Source organism: Vanessa tameamea, chromosome 20, assembly GCF_037043105.1.
Source record: "Vanessa tameamea isolate UH-Manoa-2023 chromosome 20, ilVanTame1 primary haplotype, whole genome shotgun sequence".
Taxonomy (NCBI): Eukaryota; Metazoa; Arthropoda; class Insecta; order Lepidoptera; family Nymphalidae; genus Vanessa; species Vanessa tameamea.
In genome coordinates this window covers 4,605,617-4,624,441 of record NC_087328.1, presented here as the reverse complement: position 1 = coordinate 4,624,441, position 18,825 = coordinate 4,605,617, and the positions used below count along the sequence as shown (strand labels likewise).

At 31.2% G+C, this 18,825-nt stretch overlaps 2 protein-coding genes across 6 annotated transcripts; one reads left to right on the top strand and one right to left on the bottom strand.

Moving 5' to 3' along the window:
* Positions 1–410: 410 nt before the first annotated feature.
* On the bottom strand, positions 411–14,976 carry LOC113401768 (palmitoyltransferase ZDHHC15B). 5 transcript variants are annotated; one of them, XM_064217979.1, is made up of 9 exons: positions 14,734–14,976; positions 14,537–14,658; positions 13,604–13,710; positions 12,063–12,300; positions 10,624–10,707; positions 9,420–9,558; positions 6,762–6,888; positions 5,648–5,755; positions 411–2,791 (listed from the first exon to the last, which is right to left on the bottom strand). In XM_064217979.1, exons 1-9 carry the CDS (start codon positions 14,897–14,899, stop codon positions 2,650–2,652), a joined length of 1,233 nt encoding a protein of 410 aa, XP_064074049.1. In that variant the 5' UTR covers positions 14,900–14,976; the 3' UTR covers positions 411–2,649. The 5 variants fall into 5 exon arrangements, with proteins under 5 accessions (XP_064074049.1, XP_064074052.1, XP_064074051.1 ...); XM_064217980.1 differs by lacking the exon at positions 411–2,791 and adding an exon at positions 3,624–3,784; XM_064217982.1 differs by lacking the exon at positions 5,648–5,755.
* A 539-nt stretch (positions 14,977–15,515) lies between these two features.
* Positions 15,516–16,308, top strand: LOC113401785 (dynein light chain Tctex-type). The gene is made up of 3 exons (XM_026641816.2): positions 15,516–15,679; positions 15,749–15,914; positions 16,141–16,308. The coding sequence occupies exons 1-3, from the start codon at positions 15,644–15,646 to the stop codon at positions 16,287–16,289; spliced, it is 351 nt and encodes a 116-aa protein (XP_026497601.1). The 5' UTR covers positions 15,516–15,643; the 3' UTR covers positions 16,290–16,308.
* The last annotated feature ends 2,517 nt before the right edge of the window (positions 16,309–18,825 follow it).

The following is an 18,825-nucleotide window of genomic DNA, read 5'->3' as shown; positions in this document are numbered from 1 at the left end:
ATAGTTTCTGCTTATATTAATAATTGATATTGGAAGTATTTATCAGATAACTGATTACAAAAAGGCTGGAAATAGTACCGGCAATGACGACTTGTTGTATGCATAAAAATAGACCACCTTTATAATTACTGTAATAATTCTAAATCATCATATTGTGTTTCACTGTTGTCTTCATTTAAACGTTTGTATCAATATTGGGATAAGCTGGATAAAAAAATTTTGAAAAATCCCCCCCTCTCGACTATGCCTGTGATTGTATTAATTTTAAAGAATAAAATCATTGTTATTCTTCTCTCAGATAGCTGTGATGATTATGTTATAGTTATAAACGCCCACCATTTTATTCAATAAATGTTTTTTACAACATGTATTTGATTTATTTTACGATAGAAAGTTAATAAATAACACACTTTTACATTTTAAATTCATTTATTATTTATAAATCACAAAATTTCATACATTTGTTCATTGAAAACCCTATTATTCATCATTATCAAAACTTATATAAATATAGAAAATCAAATTAATGTTACCCAATTACTCATTATTATTAAGTCTCGTCGCCTTTTATACATAATTCAATACAAGTAACAAAACATACTCAATTAATTTAAAAAGAACAACAAAAAAAAACATTTAAAATGCGTAGATATATTTTAAAAAACTTATCAAAGTACTTAATTAAATTGTAAAATTTATGTATTTTGAATCAAATATTGACTAGGTTTTGTATTACACCGATAGATTATCATTATTTAAAGTATCAATTAAAATACTAATTACTACAAATATTCATTGAGCTCATCGCGGAACAAATGAATCATTTTTAATAAAAAAAATATGTTATTGTCTCAATGACGTAAACATTAAGAACAAACCAATTACATTGACACAAAAAAATAAGCGTAGAATTTCTTTCAGACAGTTAATATCAATTGTTCTAAATTAAATGGCAAATGTTTTTTGCTATCACCGAAAATGTTTGTGATATTTAGATAGACGCGACATCAGTCGTTTTAACTTTTAACCTCGCATCATAGCAAATAATTAAATTAATCCTAAAACGATATTTTATTTTTTATTGCACCTACTTCATTTTAGCAAAATACAAATTTGTAAGGCACCAAATATCAATTGGACTTTTAATAATTAATAAAAAAAAAACAAAAGGAAATAATATGAAATATTACTATTTAGAAAATTAAAATATTTATTCTTGCAACATTTTTACTTGTCAATCGTTGATTTCTGAGATCATTGCAACTGGGGGTCACCTAAGACGACAAATTAATAAATTGAATTTGAACTTGTCGCATTTGCGTCATTACATATTAAGTATGAAAAAAACTTAATTTATTGACCGACAATGTATTATTTACTACTATAACTACATATTAAAAAGTCTGTAGTCCTTAGGTCAAAATAGCTATAGCAGGCACACTTGAAAGGTACTTACTGGTACTAGGGTTTGTAATAAATTACTTCTGGTACCGACATTCAAAACATAAATATAGATATACATATTATATAAAGGTCATAACTACTTTATAATTTTTTTCTTCTAACAAATATCGTTAGCAGTCTTATTACAAAATCGTAAGCAATTTATATTTACAAGCAAGAATAAATAAGGGTAAAATCATTATTTTTATCATGATTTTCTAATTTTTATTAATCTCTAAAAAAGTTTGAATCAGCTGTTTACTTTCAAATTAAATTTATTAAACTATAAATCATCATATTTAATCTGTTTTCTCTACTTTGAGGTACTTCAAATCGATTTCTTTGTCACATTACTTCTTAAAAACTCTCTAAGATTTTTTAATTATCTACATAAAAAAAAAACGAATTCAAGCAATTAATTCAGAAATGCAAACTGCTTTAATTCGTTATCATTAATTATTTATATGGTGTCAAATCACATATAATTAATATTTTGCCCTTTGCCTTCAGTAATCCCGTCGTCTAATTTAATCTATTATCTAACAAATTATATCCTATACAAATACTACAGCACCAATTAACCTAATATTTTAATCTATATCGTTCAGCAGACGATAGATTTCACTAATGGCCACATATTTACAATGCAGGCTTGTCATATTAATCTACAATTACTCATCAAGTGGAATGCTATTAGCGATTTTCAATATAATTATAAAATATATTGATACGCATAGACAAACAATTCATAAATACAAATATACCTTAATAGATACACTCAAATACACAATATTCATGTACCGAAGTTCGAAACACATTTAAATATAAACTGTACTATTACATCGAGACCTTATAGTAACACTTTTAAATTAGTTGTAGCAATCAATATTTGAAGTATAGTTTTCTATAACTGGCCAGCCATGGTAGGAATCAGGGTGTACAATATGACGGGAATTAATTATAAAATACACACATTTCTATATTGGTACCGAGTTGACATACAGATAAACCATTATTTTAATGTCTCTGTACAATTCCTCTTTTAACGTCTGGCATGTAAGAACATTATAAACATCTTTCACTACAAACGTCTTTATCCAGCTTGTTAATAGACAAAAGCAAGTTGTAGTTGAAAGTCGAAATGTAGTCCCGACGGTTAGAGGTCAGAGTACGCAAAAGCCTGCATCAACACGTGGCCGCCTACACTCATAGTTCGTCGAACGATGAACTCTCCCGTTCGTCGAAGGGTCGAGCTCTCTCCCCCCAACGGTCCCATCTTTCCGAACTGAGTAAGGACTCCGTGTCTTCGTCTTGCTGAGGTAGCGGGTACACGATGCCATCACCGAAGCTATACGTTTCATATTGTTATAATAAATGTATAAAAACATACTTTTGTCATGTCATACATATACACAGTACACTTTCTATACAAACGATAAATATTGAAAAGAAACTTCATTTATTTATGAAAAAAATACAATGAATTATTTATGAGATCATATGTAACGATTTTCTAATTTATATTAAGTTCCCAATTCTGTTAAATAAAAAATATATTATAATACACTATGGCTATATTTAGTCCATTAGTTCAGTGTACAATATGGAAATCGCTCTAATTAATTATTTTCAGCTTATATTATGTCACTAAATCTGAATATAAAACCTTATTTAAAAAAAATATTTGTATACAAAAATAAACACTATGGAAAACTATTATGATAAACTGAATACTTTTTTTCAATTCGATTAACAATAAATATTAAGTATCAGTTCGAATATGAATATTACATGTAACTACATCACACTGCAATTGATGTTCTCGAAATGAACCAATGAATGCAATAAGTTCTACATGTGTGAATACTTCAAGCTGGTGTCTACTTGATCTAAATTACACTATAAACAATGCGTGCAAATCGAATTATAATCGAATATTATGTAATAGCCAGGAATGGTTTCGAAACGAGGAATAATTTGCTTACTTAAAATCGTTTAATTTGCACGCATTCATAGCCCATTACAAGCTAACTGCTACGAACGCAACGCTAAACAAAATTAGCATGCAAAAGGACACAAATCTTAATTCTTAACAATTCTCAACTGAGTACGATAAAAGAAGTGAATGACGTCATCAAAAATTCATCTCGGGCTCGGTGTTGCCATGAATGAAAAGCATGTTATCGTTCGAATGGTTTTATTTTAAATATACTGTAATAAAAATATTGTGAATTAGAAGATTAATAATTATGAAATGCGTTTTCCTTATACTATTTGCGGGACGGTCCGGCCCCTTCTGGGGCAAAGTCTCCATCTCTCAGTCTCGTGTGCCATCTCCACGCTAAAATATTAAAAAGCTCATTCGATATTGGTCTTTATTGTTGATGTGCATAAGATATTAGTTGAGATATAGAAATTTTGAAAATAAGTGTATCTTACGGTGCTTTGAATATTATTTCTGACATACCATTTCTTGTACACAAGATGAGGATATCAAACATATACTATGAACATGTATAAAAAAATATACATTTTAATATTTAAATAATCCAAATAAAAAGCACCGTTAGATGATGATAAGAGAAGAAAAAAGACTGAGAGAGAATGAAGAAGACGAATAAAAAATAATTTTGGTATGGTTAATAAAAAAGTGTTCTCTGAATCGGCCGTCATACTAAGCAAAAATTAAAGTGTTAGCAATTTCTGATGGCCGTAGATTATAAATATTATTAAGCTTTAAAATATAATCCTGAAGCCTGTTAACAATAAAAAAAAAATCCATAGCAATGTCTACAAAACTAAATTAAAAGTTATTATTGTTAACAATAACAATACAAATTTCGTTTAATCATATTTTACAAATTAATTTTAACCATATATATCCTTATTTCAAATAATAAAATCAGCAGCCAATTGAGATCAATATATACATAAAATTATTTAACTGCCAATACATCACACAGACGTAAAAAAAAATCGTATCCATTTGCTTGCTAATTCGAGTGCGTTGTCTATGAAATGTCATCTACGCGACCTTGGATAATGAAAATAAAAAATTAAATAAAAGAAACAAAATTTAACAATGGAATAAGTTTATTGTGCACAAAACATACTTAAAAATACGAACAGAATTCACCATAGCTTTATCAGTCTTGTGTGTTGTATATAGCTCGCAAAATATAAATGCATTAAAACTAACTGCATTATTATATTATATATTATAATGTAAATTTAATTATAAATTTATCCATTATATGTTGTTGATGTCAACCCACCTCGCGCACATATCTTGAGCACTATTTTAATAATATTTATAAGTAAATAACATGTTGCTAGCACTGTTGTTATACAATATCTAAACTAGACTACATAAACAGGACTACAATAGTGCTATCCCTTTCTAATATGTGAGGTTTAATAAGGACATCTATATAATATATGCTCATCTACATCTATTATAGTGTTATAAGTATTGTAGGCCTGTTAAATCGGTTTAGTCTAGAGATCGTACACAACAGAATAACCACAACTGATAATTCGAAGATCTTTCAAGGCTTATACAACTGGACGTAATTATGTTTTTTTTAATTATTACATTAGATAAGTGGAAGAATATTTGTTACAAATATATAACAAATATATTAAGGCACATTAATTATAGCAATATTTACTAAATATAAAATACATCTACAAAATTATATAACCTAAAATTTTACCAAAAAGCAATAAATTATATTCGACGAAAAATTAATTTGGCACATTTCTGGCAAGATTAGCGAAACGTCTATTACGGCTAACGTTTGGCAGAAGTAGTGGTTTCTGAGTGATCGTTTACAACTTAAGTCGCGGTATAAAGTTTATGTGACCATTAGATATAATGGTTGTCATGTAAAAAATAAATCAACATCAAAACAAGTAATAATGTAAACTTTATTAAAGCTATATTTTCGTTCAAATTAACTACACCATTCAATATCTGTATAAATACTAATATTCGATAGAAGTTTAAATTTAATTAAATACATGCACCACTATCGATACAAAAATTTTCGACTTCGTAAAAATAATCTGATCTGGCAACACTAACAGACCACATTTCAATTTGAAAGCACGCACTCCCATTCGATACATGAGGAAGGACTTAAGATTCGGAATGTGTCAAGGTATGTGCGCGGAGACGGGCGAGTCTCCACCGTGCTCTGACCTGGAGCGCGTGATGCCCATAGAGTCGTAGCCGAGCGCGTCTTGCGGCGCGCTGAACGTCTGCAGCTGGTGCTCGCGCCGCACCGGGTACTCGCACCCGTCCCCGAGGCTGACAACACGAGTACTGGTGAGAGGGGGCCGAGTGGCGCGGAATCTATCTCTTCTCACGACATAACACTCATTCACCGCGAACAAATCGTTTCCATTTTTTTCTTAAAAAAATCCTTTGGCAAGGTTTCAACGTGCACGTGATAAGCCAAAACGAGCTTAGTGTTTTTTTTTTTAATTAATCCTTTAATTCCGCGCCACCCTTTGCGTAATACAAAAAATAGGAGTTCTATATTCGAAACGAGTGACGTTACAAATGTTATATATATAAATATACTTGCATAGAATAATTGTTATAAAGTGATAATGAAGATGAAGAGCGAGTGCCGTTAATCCCATACGTGACGTTATTTAATGACGAGGTGAATCATTGCATGGTTATGAGCACGATCTAATGAATAATGAGGTAATGCTAAAACACTCAAATGTAACTAGCGTATTTACAATTATAAAACATGACATTTTAGACCTAGCACTTACTAACTAAACATTTTAATTTCCAAAAACACATTTAACTGTTAGTACCGTTGATTTCTGAAACCGTATAAAATTCACTAAAATCTCTCTAAGACTACACACTGTTAGGATGTCATTCACTTCTTTTTTTTCAAGACATTAAACATGCACATGTTAACCACACATCGAGTAACACACACAAAGTTACGGTTAAAACACATGCATGTCACGCATTCCGGTTAAATCTAGTTTAATGTTAGGTTCGATAAGAATTTCAGCGGTATGTATACATTGATAAAATATTTCACATAACTTCTGAAGATAACCAGAACGATGTGACTGGTATTTATTTATTAATAAACCAATTTAACACAACGTACACCTACGTACTTTAATCACAATATTTTTTGACAATAAAAATAATTTGATTACGTTTTGAATGATAAATATCAAACATATGTCATAATGTTGAACTATTTTATATACACTTTAATAAATTAACATTTTATTGTGAACATGTGCTATGCGGTAAATAGAAAGAAAAGTTTTACCTTGTAAAGACCGGCACTACCCACTTATTCGGACTGTTGCCGAACACCTCCTTAAAGTTATTGTAAGCTCCCATTGAGAAGCCGTTCTTGTCCGCACCTCCCCGGAACATTGGTGCTCGGAACGCTTCTGTTTGCCGGAAGATCAAACAAAACAGTGAATTAGTACAAAATTGAATATATCTGTTGCAACTACCGATACTGGTTTTAAACTTGTTATAATACAGAGATATTTTGTGATTTATCTACGTAGTAGAAAAAAAAGTCGCTTCCTGACGTCTGTACGCTTACAACTTTTAAGACAGCCCGGGGATTTTAATGCGGTTTGCAACAATAAACATAAAGGTTTTTATGTATAATACACGCATATTGTACTAGAAGAAAATCGACTATTTCAACAAGAATATTACTCTTTATGGTTGTTCTTCAACCTAAAATTGGTATATATCAGTATGGTACCTGTATGAAGCCGGGACAATAGTAGTTAGCTAACTAATACAATCTAGTCTGATCGTGTGTGCGTCACACACATTGCTACGCCAAATATTATAGTTAAAACGACCTTAATCTTTTGATTTTGGAGAACGAAGAAGCATATTTTCTTCGAAAATGTTTTAAGAAAGAGATTTTTTGAGACCAAAATATACAATGCCTCACTTCAGAATCCACAAAAATATTACTAATGTCCACTGTAGAAATCTTGGGATACTTGAATAAATGGAAATGATATTCAAATGTAATCGAAATTAAAACGATGACGAATGAGACACAGGATAACATGCCGAAAATACCAAAACATCTGAAACGATAAAACGAAACCGTAAATATGAAAATCAAAAATTACTGTATCCTGTAAAAATAGTAATGCTTTATGGCCTACAAATAAATAAATCACCCAGTATAAATATCCTAAGACCATGAAAGATAAATTTATTACACAAATATTTTTTTTTTAAATTGGTACATTTGATAAACTCAATTCAAGAAACGCAAATTATGCAGATGTTTTCTTTTGACGAATCTATATGAAGTAGATAAAATAATTATGGGCCTAGACTCTATTAGCATTATAGACTGTGGTACTATAGAAGTTTCTAGATAATATTTAGAATTTTGGTTGTATGTCCTTTGACTATTTACGTTGATAATTAGGCTTTTTCCGAAAGCTTTAAACTTTAAAGTACTGGTAGGTATTGTCTACAGTAATAGATTAACTACAGATCAATACTGGTTCTGACGTTAACCTCTAAGATCCTGGAAAAGTTAAACACTCCCGTAGGAGTGCTTAACTTTTAACTTAGATATAAAAAAGACATTTGACAAAAAGATATATGTTGGTCTTTTAAACATAAATTGAACGCATGACTTTGACGTTTTATTTAAGAAGTATACAGACGGGCACCTGGCAATGTTTTACCTGATGGTGGGTGGTCACCACCACCTATAGACATTTGAGCTGAAAGAAATATTAACCATTCCTTACGTAGCCAATGCACCACTAACCTTGGAAACTTAGATATTATGTCCCTTGTGCCTGTAATTACACTGACTTGTTCATCCTCAAAACCAGAACATAATAATACTAAATTGTTTGGCGGCTAACTATACTAATCTCAGGGAAGTATTATTGGCCCAACACTTTTCCTTATACACCTAAATGACCTCTTTATTAAAGTAAAACTAAAAATCTTATGAATACCGTGAAATAAATAAAAATAAGTTAAACGTCAAATAATCGGAAATAACTTTGTATAGATCAATGGACGCTAAAATACTTTATTAAACTAAAAATGGTTTATACGAGGAAAATCTATAAGTTAAATACGATTATGATAGATTAATTCATGAAATTATAGTTAGCTAAGCTAAATTTAAGCCCAAATGTTCTTGATCAAATTTAAATATAAACTAATTTAAATCAATGTATACGTTTTACTGAAAAATTGTTTTTATATTAAAAACGCAACTAATTCAAAACTATTTATGTACGTAAATGCAATAAAACTACATTAAAGAGACTGCAGTACCATTAATTATGTTTTTAAGCATAGCGTATATAATCTGACCGGTCGGACTGCCGAAGCGGCGGTACGTAACAAGCATATCTGAAAAATATTAATATATGAACTATTATTACAAATATAATAAAAATGTAATATACGAATGGTCATTGCAGTCACTTTAAATACTTTAAAAATATTTATATATCTCATAAAATGAGCAGAATGTCCCTATTAGTAAAAATGTATAATTATAAAAAAAAATTGATAGTTTAGCTTAAAAATAAAGGGCTATTAGTTTTCTACATTTATTTACATTCTCAAGACTCCACTGAAAGAATGCGACCCTAGGAAAGTAATCACTTAGAAACTATCGTGAATAAGACAGTCCTTGGATGCAAATATTCTTCATTATTTTTTTGACACTTCAGGACGGTTAAAAGAAAGAATCTCTCTAATGGTACAGTGTAAGGAAGGCAATTCAAAATGATGATAAAAGGAACCAAAAAATCTGAAAAATATAATATAATATAATATAATATAATATAATATAATATAATATAATATAATATAATATAATATAATATAATATAATATAATATAATATAATATAATATAATATAATATAATATAATATAATATAATTATAATGTGTCCATACCTAAGGTAGTTCTGTTGTGTGCGACGAGATAGCAGTGGTATCCGAATAGAGACCCAAGCGAGATAGCAAACATAAGTGCGACGAAAAACGCAAACACTATATGATACCGTCCTGCGCTGCCTGACATCCCGAAATCACCCTGTATAACAAAAAAACATAATCGTTTTAATAGTAAATACAAGAAACGCGTAACTTAATAGACTTTAAAATATATATAATTGTAATTTCAATATTTACTTTATATTATATAAGAATGTTTTTTAATTTGAACTATTAAATCATTGCAGACATGTTGTCCGTACCATTTTAAAGAGTAAATTTCATGATTGAGTTTAATAATTTAAATTGTGTTTAATTCCAGGCAGCATCAAAATCGAAATTTCCGATTATAATTTATTCATAATTTTTCATTTAATTAAGCTATTACATTTAATATAATATAATATGAAATTATATTAATAATTTAACTTCACCATTTATATCTTATAAACAATGATTTTTTTATAATATGATTCGATAAATATTTAAAAAAAAATATATATAAAATCAAGTTATATATCTTAATTCTAGTTACTAATAAACTTTGTAGCTACTGCCTTCTCTCGCATATCGAATATAGATTACATCTATAGAATGATTATGAATGAAAGATTATAAGCATTATGTAAAAAAAAAAATATACGTTCCACAGTGTTTGAACTTTATAACCAATTGAAATCTAGAAAAAAAAAACATTCCCACTGCGATATCGACATTATTTCAAACAGTGTGGAATATATGACTGTTTAAAGATGCGAAACTATTGAATCATGTTACTAAAATGGATGAGAAATCCACTGAGTACATAATGTTATCAATCTATTTGATAAGTCTATATAATTAAGCAATGTTCGTATGGTAATGCTTCTTTATATCAGAAATTATACCGACACTAGTCAATCTATGAGTCAATCTTCTCACCCTTAATAATCGAAAACTATACAAAACTTTAATAAAATTAGGGGGTATTTTTTTTTAATTTGGAAAGAAAACAGGTTGAGAAACACTGAACTAGATATTGATACTATAATTTCGTACTTTGGACTACAATAATCTAATCAATCCAACGTTTTGAAATGCGACCTATTGAACTGCATTACATACTATCGTGTGAAATGATCACTAAGTGTGAATATAAACAAATAGTTCATAAAAAGGAGGTTACGTTCAAAATATCCATGCACTGTTTAGAAAATGTGCCGATGTCGAACAAATTATCGCAGTGGGCATGCTTGTATTCCTGATACATCTGCAAGGACAGTGTGACCAATTCAAATTAAAAAATACATCAATATTGACAGCCTGTTATTGTCACCATTAGACCATGGTTTCCCATTCGATTTTGGAGAAAAGCAGGTCAAGTGGGATTATCCTCTATGGGATAATAGATGGATATGGCATAATTTCAGCCGACATATGCAGGTTTCCTCGCGAAGTTTTTCTTCACTGTCGAGCACGATATTAATTATAAACATAAATTACACACCAATGCTCAGTGGTGTTTGCCAGATAAACATAATAAAATAAAATGCTATTTTCAGCAGCATCGTAATCTTAAGCTATATATTTTTTGTAGTTCATATTATATTACCTAAGGTTATATTAGTTCCGTGAATTATTTACAGCTGTAATATATTACTCTATCAAAGCAATATAACGGTATCCGATTTGATTTAAAAAAAAAGTCTTAATCCAAGTCGTGTGACTTTTTATACACACAATCAAGTTCCTGTTCTTACACCCATTTAGTTTTTAAACACGCATACATACATACGAAATTAATAAATAAAATTTATCTAAGCTTTATTTTTATATGCAGTCAAATGACCGAATAATCAATCGACGAATTGACATAACAATATAACTTAATCATTCAATGTTGGTTATATATGGTTGGTATAGAGTAGATCGTAGTTTTTAAATGAAAATTTCTATTCGACCGTGTCTACAAACTATCTGCCGATTTTGAAACTTCCTTTGGTCGTTCAAAATATGATATTACAAATTTATTTTACAATTATGACCAAACTATCAAAGTAATTAATTATTTTTGTCTTTATTTCTAAATATAATAACAGATTTGTGGTGTGTCACATTAAAATTGTTATTGGGATGCAAACTGAAAGTAGATTTATCAATTTGTAGACATTTAAATCTCGTATTGTTGCGTACACACAATAATTTTTTAGGGCCTCAAAACGTGGTAATAGCGACTTTAGTTTTTTTTAAATATTCTGGTAAGGGGAACTAGTAAATGTGCCACCTGATGGTGAGTGGTCAACACCTCTTATAGAAATTGGTGCTATAACATATATTAATGGTTAATAAATGTTATAGCCCCAAATTCAAAATTCTTTCATCGCCTAGGTTGGACCTTGGGAACTTTGATGATATGGCCCTCATTCCTCTATTTACACTTATATAGTTTGATATACAAACTTATAAGATTGTTTTGTATTAATGTTATGTGTTAATTATGATATTAAAACAAAACCTTTCAATTAAAAAATAAACACTATTCCAACAAACTAGACAAGACCAGGTGCACATGCATGGATAAATTTAACCTACTAAGAGAGATCTAGATATACGAAAAGAATCTACCTTCCAAAATCTAATGAAGTAAGGTAGACACGTCGACATGATGAACAGACAGTACAAGAGTGCATAGCCGAGGAAAAGCATGAAGAACTTGTAATTGTGGAAGCAGACACAATTGTTGACCCAAGGGCAGTGGTGATCCATCTTGAGCACGCATCTCGAACAGATACTGCAGTGATGAGCTCGGTCTGGCTTTACTAGCACACAGCGATTGCAGTACCGGACAGAACCTGACATTGTTCTAAAAAGAAAAAAATTCATTTATCAGAAATTAATGAAAATAATTTCATTGTATTTTAATAAACAAATTAGACGGATCACTATTTATTTAAGTTTTCGTTAGATATAGATAGAATTGAAGCTAAGATGTTACCTCTTAAGTTACATGCTAGCTGATAGCTAAGATGTTAACTCTAGACATGAAACATTCATATCTGGAGGTATTTGTTGTATTATTAACATGTCTTTTGCGAAATATTGGTGATATTAGTAATGTTAAGCTTATGCCATGTAAGTATTATTATTTTTAATGATTTTATAAATGGCAAAATGTGGCATTGTGACATTGTCTGTTTAAAAATGTACTTCCACCCTTTAAGCATAGACTACAGAATTAATTTAATTTATTTATGTTATACTTTAAATAATAATTATGATATCATATTTTTATTGTGTTTTTTTTTCATGTAAATCATATTTTACATATAAGAAAACATATTAAATATTTCAATATTAGACAATAATTTTCTCAATTCCAGCTAATTATCAAAATCATTAATACATTTGCAAACCTTGTCAGAACTGGGATAGCATTAGCAAATCTTTCTAAAATTTCTTTTTTGCCATCCATCTTAAAGAAACGCTGACTGTACTTTCTAATTGCTAATTTGAGTCTAGGATTGAGAAATTTCAACATGAATTAAAAACGAAAAGGAAAAACAGATAATAGAAAAAATAAAAATATGTGTTTAAAAAGAATAAAATTAAAATATATGATGGCTTACACATAATATCATGTTCAAATAAAAAAATATTGTCAAGATTCAAGAAAGAAGAATATTAATAGGAAGATAGTAGTTATTCCTCTAAAGGAGATTATAATTTTATTTAAATATTCATTTTGACTTATCTAGCTATTTTTAATTCCATGCATATAACTCAGATATACACGCTGATATGGAGTAATCAGTTTTAATTTTAGATTATTTTTATTGAAATATTAACTAGAAATTTGTTTAAGTGGTTGTAAATGGCTAAGCCATAGATTGTAAATATTATTAAAAACATTATATTAAATTGTGGCTTAAAATTTCTGAGTCATAATATACATGTTTCAATTATATCTACAATATATAGTTTAGCCAATTAAAATTTACAAAATGTATAAAAAAAAAATACAATAAAAATATATAATACGTATGTAAAATTTAAAACTGCTATATACTTTGATTCTTTCAAACAAACTTATAATTAACGATGGAATTATGTTAATAACTACAAAATAGATTAGAATATATTTCAAATAACATAAACATAAAGAATACCTGGTGACGATAGGGAGATCTTTAGCAAAGTTCTCTAAAATTGTCCTCTGTGCATCCTCCGTTTCTGCACTAAGCAACTTTTCCAATTCCGCTTCTGGTAATTTATACTGAAAATTTTTAAAATAACTGTATATCTCTTATCTTAAAAGTGGGATGACGATCGATAAATGAAATCTATCTCATTAATATGATTTATATAACTTAGGTATGATAGTTTTTCAAACTCATTGCTGACAGCACTTGAAAATGACATACCATTGTTTTCAATAATTTTGTGCCCTCGTGCTAAAGGGGCAATAACTCTTCCTTTGATAATATAAATTTTTAATGCTAGATCCAGATCTTAATTTATTACAAACAAATTTCTAATTTTTAAAGGATTTGGTACATGGCAGAATGTGGTTTAAATACTCTTTTAGCACCAGGCCACATAATTATATTATTTTGAACATATGACCTCTTTTTAGAAGTTAACTTTCTAAATAGAGGTCACCAATTGTCTGCACACAATGGAGTTACTTTCTATTTCTAATATGGGAAGTACATCCTCTATAACTTAAGTCAAGTCAAAAATATGTTGAAGATTTAAACCTTAACTACACTGCTTAGAAACAAAAATAATTTCCATTAATATATATTTTTTTAATATCGTGTGATTTGTTTAAGATAATGAAAGAAACTATAGTATATTTTTGCATCTCTGTATTTATGGAGCATTAGCCAAGTGCACTCACATAAGAGAGTGTTTCAAATGTTGTAAATTTATAAATTATTGTATATATTTTTCTCTGTAAATTTTGATATATTGACAATGTACCCAATAAGACTACCATAAGAAAATTACTTAAGTTGTTTACGGCTGAGGCACTCAGTGCTTATGTTTACATAATCTTAACTTCACCGCATTATACAAAAGTAAGAGTTTTAGCATACCTTTTCTGGAATTGGTTTGATATCAGCAAAAATTGTCCGCCAATAGGACCACGCAAACATTATCAGCAAAATATGATAAAGTACGAGGTATATACATTGTTGCACTGTACTCTCAATAGTAACTGAAAAATTAAGGGATTAATTTATTTTAAGTGGTAATTAACGTTATTGACTTAACTCCTGGTTTAGTTACTTACAAATGCACAACTGTATAACGTAGGCATAATAAGACCATGTCACGATCGACACTATTAACAACACGGGGAGCCATTTAAACGCTCTCCAGCACCACATGTTGCACGTTCTGCAACATACGCAGTAACCCGGAGGCGAAACTCTATTATTTTGCATTGATGAAGCCATTAATGACAATATAATAAGAAAATATCCATCCTCAACTTGAAATAAAATGACAGCCGAAAATGAAAGTTTAAATTTGATTTGCTATATCAAAAAAATACTTAATATTGTTGCTATAATCAAATTATAATCTTTATTATACTTGTAATAAATTCAGTTATTTATTTTCCATCTGATTAATTATGATGAATATATTATATAATTTGTATATCCATAGAAATAAAACTACATATTACAGTTTTTTTAACAATTTACTATTGAGTGTCACCGTTTACAATTAAGTTATGGAGTCAGTTTTTATAAAAAATAATTAAAATAATATTTAAAAATATAATATTGTATACAGTATTATATAATGTATCATTTTTATTATTTTGCAGATACATCATGTACTTACTTTGATTAAACTTCTTGTAGTTGTTGTTGACTTATTTTTAAAAATTTAAAAATATAAAAATAATTAATGTATTTTGTGTGGCGCCACTTATTATAACTGGTTGATGAAAAAATAAATTTTAATACAACAAAAACTTATTTTTCACCCAAATGTAATATATATTTTTTTAATTTTATACTCCCCATTCGCGAATGTCTTGTATTGTACTACATTCTATGACTCACTATGCATTGACTTTTGTAACTGTCATTTAATTAGCGAGTTTGAGATCATACCGTAGCGTCAAATTTTATTGTTTTGATATTTTCTGTAATCCTAAAAAGAACTGTAAGGCTGCTTTATTTTTAATCATGGAAGTTAAAGAATGCAACGATTTGACTGAAGAAGTAAGTTTTTACTAATAGAGATATGTTTAATAAGATTTTATTTCATTTAACTGACATGACATGTTTTAGAATCAATTTATTGTAGACGATGTGAGTAAAATTATAAAAGAAGCAATCGAAAACTCTATCGGAGGTACGGCTTATCAACATAACAAAGTTAATCAGTGGACCTCCGCTGTTGTGGAGTCTTGTTTATGTCAGCTTACAAAACTACAAAAACCTTATAAATATGTAGGTAAGTTATAACATTCAATTGCTTTAAATAAGAAACAATTCGAAACTTAAAATATCGTAAAGCTTCCACACATTAAAAGTACACAAATTGAAAGTAAAATTTTTGGATAAACAACTTTTCTGTCAAGTTTTAATTTGTGTGCTGGTTTTTTAATTTAACAAGTGGATAAAAAAAATAAAGTTTAATTAACTATTTGTATATTATTTAAATAATCATTTTTTTACAGTAACTTGCACAATTATGCAGAAGAATGGAGCTGGTTTACATACAGCATCATCATGTTTTTGGGATAACAATACTGATGGCTCATGCACAGTGCGTTGGGAGAACAAGACTATGTATTGTATTGTTTCAGTTTTCGGCCTTGGAATATAATATTAAAAAAAAAAACAAACGTTGATCTATTAACACTCTGTCTAAGCACATATATTATGCAAATTACAAAAGTATAAAGTGAAAGTCCTGCTTCAGAATAGAGTATTATTTTACTTCTTTTATACTAAACAATAGGTATATTTTTTGCACCCAAGTAAAGAACCTATATACATTATATAAGGTTTTCTCACTGTGGCTCGATTGTACTTTTAACTCTTCTAGAAAAAACTTGAATAAAAATTGAGAAATCATAAAAATATTGCTCTACTGCTTATAAAATACTTAAATAAAATTAGAATCTTGCTTCAACAAAGGAAATTAAGTATAATAGTCATTACTTAATTTTAAGTAAGTAGGATATATTTGTGATTACCCTCAACTTCTCTTTGACATATTAAAATAAAATAATTAACCACACTTCCCTTTGTTTTATTGTAATCTGGACTAAAAACAATGTTAAAAGTTGTGTCCTCGAAACTTAACAGGTTTGTTGATGTAGATAACAGCATGGTTAAATTCAGAAAATACTTGTGTAAGGCTAGGTATACTAGCATTATAACATTTGTATAAGTATTATGTGTATTTTAGTAAGTGTAGATTTTGTTGCCTGGTTTGGAACCTATTAAAAGTTTTAGGAAGTTTGGAAGTTAACGCCTTAACTTGAAAAACATGTGATGTCTCTAGTCTTAATAGATTGCTAAGATTGATGTGAGAGTGAATGTGTGTGTTAACACCTGTGCAAAACAATATTTCATACACAGATGGCATATTTGAAAGTGGTTGTACTAGTCGAAATTTGGTCAAAAGAGCATTAACTACTTTTATAGTCAAGGAACTCAATTGACAAAAATGCGAGACGGTCTTATCAACCAAAGTTTAAAATAAAAAAAACTACAATTTAGCAAGAAAATATTGTATTTATTACAATTATAGCTGGTACTAAACAACTAGATATATTTGTAAAAAGTTGTTTTGTTTTGTAGTCAATCTTAACTAAGTATTCTGAGTTCAAATCCAGGGCAAGAAGGACTGAATTAATGTGCTTAATATGTATTTATAATTTATCTCGTGTTCGGTTGTGAAGGAAAACATCGTGAATCTGGCAAGTGTATCCACCAGTTTATTAGAACAGTGTGGTAGAGTAAGCTCTAAACCTTCTCCTCAAAAGGAAACAGAGGCTTTTGTCCAGTCGTCTTTTTTTTTTTTTTTTTCGCTGGAAAAAATTGGGGTGTGCGGGTGGCACTCCACGGAGCACTGGGCGCCGAATGCGCCCAGGTACGCCGGGTTTACCCACTAAAAAACCAGCGGTACCCACTCCGTCTTTCGGCGGGCGCTACGGGATCGCTTGCGCATGCTACCGTGACGCCCTGACGGTCGGCCCGCCTATGCGGGCCTCCAACACCTAGAGGGGGTTCTCGGGGTACTGAGACCCTCCCTAGTCCCTGCGACGCCTATTGAGGCGGGGGGAGAAGGTGCGCGTAGCACTTTTTCCTCCTCCCCGGTCGTCTTCGGCGGAGAGGGTCTACAGCGGCATCCTCTTCCCGCTCCCGCTCCGCGGTTTCCTTCTGCGACATCACTTTCGCAGAAGGAGCGCATCTCCGACCAGCACGTCTCGCTACCGAGCATTTCATTGACGATGCTCGGCAGCGAGAGGTCTCCGCCCATAGTCGCCGCCAGGGTGTGCCTCTGGGGCCCCCACGCAGCACACTCACTCAGGGTGTGGAGCGCCGTGTCGACTGGCGCACCACACTCGTGGCAGGAGGGTGACACCTCCCGCCGCGCTATTCCGTGCAGGTACTTACCGAAGCATCCGTGCCCGGTAAGTACCTGTGTCATCCTGAAGGTGAGTGTGCCCTTCTTCCTTTCGACCCAGCGACTCAAGTGGGGACGGATTACTGTCGCCAGGCCCGCCGTGGGTGACCCCAGATCCTCCTTCCATCGGGCGATCAGGGCTTGCTGGGCTAGAGCCTTGATCCGCCCGACCTCCGCCGACCCTGGACGGTCGCCGCGGTTCCTCGCCTCGACTCGGAACCGGTACACCTCCGCGAGCACCTCCGCCTGGAGCTCCCAGGGCGGATCGCCCGCGAGAAGTGTCGCCGCAGTCCTCGACACCGTACGGTACCCTCTGATGCCTCTCACCGCTATGACCCTCTGCGGCTTCCGTAGCAGGGCCCGATTGTCAGCGGTGAGGGCGTCGACCCAGATCGGGGCATCGTACAGCGCCATCGACCTCACTACGCCGGAATAAAGACGCCGGCATAGCGATCCCGGCCCCCCCACATTCGGAAGGAGGCGGCCGAGAGCGGCGGCGGCGTTGATGAGCCTCGGGCCGAGATTGTCCAGCCGTCCTATGTTAACCGGCTGTTAGTTTACTTTTTGTTTTGTTTATAAAAGTTAAATTTATGCATTAGATATTTTTATTTCCTAAACTTTAAAAGTAATGTTTTGTCTATTCTTTAAAATTCAGTAACTGACACCAAGATATTTATTGATACCAAATGAAATAATAACCTTATGAGGTCCATCTCTTACCTAC

Excerpts from the sequence above, each read along its gene's own strand:
- LOC113401768 (XM_064217979.1), bottom strand. The coding sequence starts at position 14,899 with ATGGCTTCATCAATGCAAAATAATAGAGTTTCGCCTCCGGGTTACTGC. Across the intron at positions 14,659-14,733 it reads CGTTATACAGTTGTGCATTT|TTACTATTGAGAGTACAGTG; the intron begins GTAAGTAACTAA and ends TTAATTTTTCAG. Across the intron at positions 12,301-13,603 it reads GATCTCCCTATCGTCACCAG|AACAATGTCAGGTTCTGTCC; the intron begins GTATTCTTTATG and ends TTTTCTTTTTAG.
- LOC113401785 (XM_026641816.2), top strand. The coding sequence starts at position 15,644 with ATGGAAGTTAAAGAATGCAACGATTTGACTGAAGAA. Across the intron at positions 15,680-15,748 it reads GCAACGATTTGACTGAAGAA|AATCAATTTATTGTAGACGA; the intron begins GTAAGTTTTTAC and ends GACATGTTTTAG. Across the intron at positions 15,915-16,140 it reads AAAACCTTATAAATATGTAG|TAACTTGCACAATTATGCAG; the intron begins GTAAGTTATAAC and ends ATTTTTTTACAG.